The 6,912-nt window shown below is 34.6% G+C and overlaps 1 protein-coding gene across 1 annotated transcript; it reads left to right on the forward strand.

Annotated features, from left to right (window-relative positions):
- Positions 1–3: 3 nt before the first annotated feature.
- On the forward strand, positions 4–843 carry LOC114040542 (olfactory receptor 10AG1-like; the record flags this gene model as incomplete). The annotated part of the gene is made up of 1 exon (XM_027858657.1): positions 4–843. A coding segment is annotated over one exon (840 nt), but the record flags the coding sequence as incomplete, so codon positions are not given.
- Positions 844–6,912: the final 6,069 nt, after the last annotated feature.

Below are 6,912 nucleotides of genomic sequence, written 5' to 3' on the forward strand. Positions count from 1 at the left end.
TTTGCAGTTTTTTTAATCATGTACATGAATATTCTGATTGGAAATGGTCTCATCATTGCAATAACCAAGACTGATCCAGCCCTCCAAACTCCCATGTATTTTTTTCTTGGGAATTTTTCCTTTTTAGAAATCTGCTACACCTCAGTCATAGTCCCTAAACTGTTAATAAACTTTTGGTCAGATCACAAAAGTATTTCTTTGCTGTCTTGTGCTGTACAACTTTGCTTCTTTCTAATTCTAGGAGCCACAGAATGCCTTCTCTTGGCTGTGATGGCGTATGATCGCTATGTGGCCATTTGTAAGCCACTGAACTATCCTCTCATCATGAATCACAAATTTTGTGTCCAACTGGTGGTTTTCTCTTGGATCTGTGGGATCCCAGTTCAGATAGGCCAGACGTATCAGATTTTCTCTTTGCCATTCTGTGGTTCAAACATACTCAATCATGTTTTCTGTGACATTCCCCCATTACTGAAACTAGCCTGTGGGGACATCTCTTTGAATGAGCTTTCTGTCTATGCTGTGGCTGTGCTATTTGTCATGGCTTCCTCTCTGATCATACTACGGTCCTATATTAAAATCATTACCCCAGTCTTGAAGCTCCCCTCAGCCACAAGTAGATACAAAGCATTTTCCACTTGTTTTTCCCACCTTACAGTTGTGGGTTTGTTCTATGGATCTGCTGCCATTATATATTTGCATCCAAGAGCTAGTGACACAGAAGAAATTGACAAAGTGCTCTCTCTTTTCTACACCATTGTAACTCCAATGTTTAATCCTGTGATATATAGCCTGAGGAACAAGGTTGTCATTGCTGCACTAAGAAAATTATTAATGAAATAACTAGAGTCATGAAGGAAATAGAGATTTTTAATAAGCCTTTATTTAGTTAGGATTCCATTTGTCAATTTCTATTACTATAGAAATTTACTTTTAATCTTCTTGCCTAAGTAAATTTAATTTTTTTTATAGTAGATGATCTTAATGGTACAGAAAGTTTCCCCCATTGCAAGGCAATATCTAGTATAGTCATATGTTATAAAAGGGAAAATATCATTTACATTTAGTTCTTTAAAGTTGAACTGCTTCACTCTTAAAAGAAAATGATGAAGTGAAATAATTACTTCAAAAATACTTAGTTCATATAAGCTTATGTAGGTAACTGAGCTTATCAGTTTCCTAAAGAGAGTTGCATAATCAATCTGTTTTCATTTTGTGGACTTTATTTTGTTCATTCATAGATCAGATGACCATTACTGAATCTGACATTTCTAATGTTCATAATATCCCATGCTATGTGATTTTATTTGAAGACCCTGGGGGATTGGCTGTATTTTAAACATAAACATTTATAGGAATTCAATTTTTATCCAACATCTTGTACCCCCAAATCATCTAAAAACAAAGAAAAAAACCATAAAATATTTTCCTCAGAGTCATATAATCTATTATTTACAGAAAAAAAAGATGAATTATTTAACTTTGGCAATATTCTACTCACCTTGGTCAGAATTTAGTTGCCTTTCCATTTTGAATTTCTTAATAATTCTGGAGTTATTACACATTATTTTGACTTTGTTTTTTTTACTCACTATCACTTCAAACATTTTTCCATGCTTCTGTGAAATTTACATATTTACCAATTTTTATGGTAGAGCAATATGCTATAATTTTCCTGTAAAAATGCTTTTACATCATTAAACAATCATTGGAAACCTCTCTTTTTCAGATTTTTAAAATTTTCCTCAAATGATGCTGTTGTGTATATTATACTTGCGGGTCTTCATTCTTACCAATAACATTCTTGAGATATCTTCTGTAGAGAATATGAATGTCAGTAATTTTTTGTTGAATAATTTCAAAATGTTTTTCCAGATTGGATGATTTGATCCATAGATCTACCACCAACAACTTTTTGCTTCCTCTCAGCCATTTCAGCAATTAATTTTCCTGTCTTTTATTATCTTTGTGAGCCTGGTGAATTGCAATGGTTGTTTTAATTTTAATTTTTTTCTAACTATTAATGATTTTAAATGATTTTCAAGTGGTTCTTATTGGCTTGTGCTTCTTGAAGAACAGTATAGTTATGCTTTAGAATGTTTGTAGAAATTCCATCTAAAATTTTGTATATCAAAGTCAAGGTTGATAGGTAGCATAGTGAATACAGTGCTGATTTTTTTTTTCCTGATTTGGAAGAAAAACAAACACACAAACAGACAAAAATTGTGTTTAAATCCTGCCTTAGACTTGTATTAGTTGTGTGATCCTAGACAAGTCATTAAACTCTTCTTACTTTTATTTTTCTTACATATAAAACTGGGGAAATAAGACCTCTATCACAAGGTTGTTGAGAGAATCAAAGTATACGATATATGCAAAGGTTTTTTTTTCTTCTTTTTTTTTTTTACTGTTTTAAAGAGCTATATGTTATTATTTTTCCAAGTTATTAAAGACAAATATTTTCCCTAATATTAAATTTTAATTCCAACATAATTGATTTAATTTGTTCTAGGTCTTTAAAATTTTATAGTGATGACAGTCTATTTCTGTCTTTTTATAATCTCCTTTATGCTAGGTACAGTTTGTAAACCTTTCTCAACATATAATGCAATGAATAATCTTTCATTCTTCAGTTGGGGTCATAATTACAAAGATTTTTTTTTTTCCATTGCACCAGAAATTTCATGTAGATTGTTCCTAGTGAGGAAACTATTATAACCAAGTACTTTCCAGTTTTGAAGAATTACTTTGTGATGATGAAAGGTCTGATAACAGATCCAAAGTCACCGTTCCAGCCTGTGATCCCTTAGCCCAACTTGAACCTAGGTTTTTCTAACTTACTCTAGTCACACAACCTCAATGCTAGAAATATGATAGCTATTCTTATGAAAGCAGGAAAAAAAATAGCACATGGACAGGAAATGCAGAGGCAGATATCTGTTTCCAAAGATTTGTTACTTTGTTGAGAGAATAAACAAAAATAACAAAATATGAGACTTCTATCTGAGTTTTCCAATTATAATTTAGACTTCAACTCAGAGTTTGAGTTGAGTAGTATTATTTTGAGGTGATTTTTCAAAAGACCTCTATACAATAGCGGATAGCTAGGTGACACAGTGGATAGAGTTCTAGGCCTGAAGTCAGGAAGAATCATCTTCTGAAGTTCAACTCTGGCCTCAAACGCTGACTAGTGTGTGACCTTAAATAAGTCCCTTAACCCTGTTTGCTTCAGTTCTTCATCTGTAAAGTAAATGAGCTGGAGAAAGAAATGAAAGCTCACTCTAGTTTCTCTGTCAAGAAAATACAAAATGGGGTCATGAAGAGTTGTAGATAACTGAAATATCTCAACAACAATGTTGCAGCACTGATATTACTATTGTTATCACTCATGTACCTGAAAAATTAATTATCTATTTAATAATGAAATGAATTAATGAAACTTCAACCTTGTCTCATTTTATACCTAAATGCCATTAGTCCAACAGGTGGTATTAATCATTTTTTGTGACAATTAAAAAACTCTAAGATACATAGTTACTGGGTAATTTAAGCATTTTATTATTAGGGCCAGTACATGGATTAATAAAAAGATTATCACGTAACCAAAGACCACTCTTGGCAGTGAGTTTACATTTACATGGCAGTGAGTTAACACCTACAGTGAGTAGGTGTTACTGCAGGATGGCAATCAACTCTGATTGGTTAATATTTAATGAGAAAATGACTATTATAGTGAGAGGCTGGGGGTACATGGCTTGGATCACCTTGGTCAAAAAGACATCAATTTCTGTAACACTGTCTGACAAAAGAGAGATTCTACATTTCTCTAGACCCATCTCAGCAAACATAATGAGCAGGAATACATACCCTTAGCTCACTTAGAATTTCTTTTGCTGTCCGATTAGATCTTGGCCTGGTTCAATTTTTTAAGACAGATTTCCAACACTGCCTTGGTTTTTGGATGAGGAAATAGACAAAGGGAAAAACCTTGGTCCTAATACAACAATAGTCATTAAATACAAGAGAGAAACAATCAATTTCTCACATTTTCAATTATGGACATATAATCCATAACCTTTGCTGATAATAAAAAAAGAAAAGATTTAGTAGAGTAAAATGTCACCCAAGGAAAATGAAGAAGCATTTAGTAGACTTGAAGAATGAATGATTTTCAGCAATGGTATAATTTCTTTAAAATGATAACCTTTGCCCTTAAGGAGTTTATATTCTAATGAGGAAAGAGAACATACACATGCATGCACACACACACACACACACACACACACACAAAGGGAGCTGAAAAGCAGAGATGGTAGGGAAGAGATAGAAAGTTGCAGACATAGTCCCCCAGGTCAGGTGTAAAGCTGGTTAAAGTTAAAAATCCCTGACATGGGTATTTCCTCAAATGAAGATTCCAAAGAAAACCTCAGTGGTCTGCATAAGAGGCTATAAGAATGGGGGAATATGCAGTGATAAGGCAATATGGATAGAGCTTTGTAAGATAAAGTCATGATCATCAAAAAATGAAACCATTCTATGGAGGCCATGTCAACAAGTTAATCAATTATTTCCCTGAAAATTCTGACTTTGATATCTCAGAAATTTTCAACACTTACATTTGTTTTTGTTTGTTTTTGATACACAACACTGTATTTCTTCATTTCTTCTTCCTTGTGGTCTTACAGAGGGTAAAGTACATGAGCACCAAAAGGATGTTTCAGTAAATCTAATGTTCTAATAATTAGGGGTTAATTATTTGGCAATAAATGAATTATTCACCATTTTAGTACTAAACTGAAATAAAAAGATTGGGTATCTTTTGCCAAAACTGATATATCAGGTAAAATATTTGATAATGCTTCCAGTTTATGATGCAAGGAGATAAATATTAAATTATGATGCTAGAAATTAAACGATAAAGATAAAGTTTATTCTCATTAGCATGCTGAAGCAAGTGCCAAATAAATGAAACAATGCAAATATTTCCAGGGAAACAAAATGGGGAAAGTCAGAATGAAATAGACCTAGTATTATCTGATCTCAAATTACATAAAATATCATAATGATCAAAATTATTTTGTATTGATAAGAAGGGAAGAAAGGATGAAAGGATGAGAAGTAAATGGAATAGATTTGGTAATCAAAACCTACATAGAAATAAAAACAATAGTCATCTTTATCAAGAAAATCAATAGACCAGTATGCCTACACTTGCTCTCATATTATGGAACTGGTATTTATAAAATTAACTATGCTGGATTGTGGAGCAAAGATGGCAGAGTGAAAGGAGGAACTCACCTGAGCTCTCCCCCAAATCTCTTCAAATTCCACTAAAAAGTGACTCTAAACAAGTTCTAGAGTGACAGAAGCCACAAAGAGACTAAGTGAAGCAGATTTCCAGCCTAAGGAAACCTGGAAGGTTGTCAGGAAAGGTCTCTTGCACTGGCCTGAGAGCATCCACCGCACAGTGGCAGATCTGACCTACCCAAAACCAGGGCAGGCTTTGGGAGACTGAATCACCAGCAGCAGTGGCAAGTTCTAGTCTTCTCAGTCCAAAGATGCCAGAGAGAACTCAGAAGGTCAGCAAGAGGATTCTGTTTACAGTGAGTGAGAGAGAAGCACAGTCCAGCGCAAGGCTGCAGGGCATGGAATATAACCCTGGTACCAGCAAATCAGGAACAGGCCTTGGGAGTGACTGAATGAACTGCAGTAATGGTGGTAGCGGTGGTAGTGGCGGCAGCAGTAGCAGCAGCAGTAGGACTGCTCCTGGAGTTATTAGGCCACAGACTGAAAGTTTGAAAGTCACTTATTTAGATTTCTGGAAGCCAAATGATAGAGTAAGCAGTAAATTGCTCTAACCCTCCCTTATTGACCTTGAAAAAAAAAACAAAACAAAAACCAGAGAATATTGCCACAGGAAAAATCCTGAAAAGCAGGACTAGATACAGCTATCTTTTTGCCCTTGAGGCTATAGGGATAAATGGGAAAGGGCCTTTTCTTTGGTTGAAGGGGATCAGGAGAGGAAGGGAGGCATCCCAGCAAGCCAGTGGCAAGCCCCACCTCAGCATACCAGTAACCAAACCCACAGCTCCTAACACAAGAAGCATGAGGCAGTGCTCCTTATGCCCCAAAAGTAGAGATCAACTTTAAAAGTCAGAAAAAAGGCAAACATCATCAGCAAGAAGCAACATAGAAAAACAATGACCATAGAAAAGTATCTTTGTAATAGGGAAGATCAAAACACAAATTCAGGAGAGGATAACATTGTCAATGTACCCAAATCCGAAACCTCAGATGGGAATATGAACTGGTCTTAAGGCCAAAAAGTCTTCTTGGAAGAGCTCTAAAAGGATTTTAAAAATTAAAGAAGAGAGGGAGAAGAAAAATTGGGAAAAGAAATGAGAGGTATGCAAGAATGAGTCAATAGCTTGGAAAAAAAGGACAAAAATTAACTCTAGATAACAAGTCCTTAAAAAGTAGAATTAGCCAAATGGAAAAGGAAGTAGAAAAGCTAACTAAAGAAAACAATTCATTAAAAATTAGAATTGGGTAATTGGAAGATAATGACTCTATGAGACATCAATGAATCAGTAAAACAAAATGAAAAGAATAGGAAAAAATGTAAATATTCACATTGGAAAAAACAACTGATCTGGAAGATAGATCCAGGAGAGATAACTTAAGAATTTTTGGTGTACCTGAAAGCCATGATGACAAAAAAAAAGAGCCTGGACAGTATCTTTCAGGAGATCATCAATGAAAATTGCCCTGAGGCTCTAGAACCAGAGGGTAAAATAGTCACCAAAAGAATCCACCAATCACCTCCTGAAAGAGAATTTAAATTGAAAATGCCAAGGAATACTGTAGCCAAATTCCAGAATTATCAAGTCAAGGAGAAAATCCTGCTAGCAG

The sequence above is a fragment of the Vombatus ursinus genome, unplaced genomic scaffold (genome assembly GCF_900497805.2).
Source record: "Vombatus ursinus unplaced genomic scaffold, bare-nosed wombat genome assembly UNPS02013467.1, whole genome shotgun sequence".
Classification (NCBI taxonomy): domain Eukaryota; kingdom Metazoa; phylum Chordata; class Mammalia; order Diprotodontia; family Vombatidae; genus Vombatus; species Vombatus ursinus.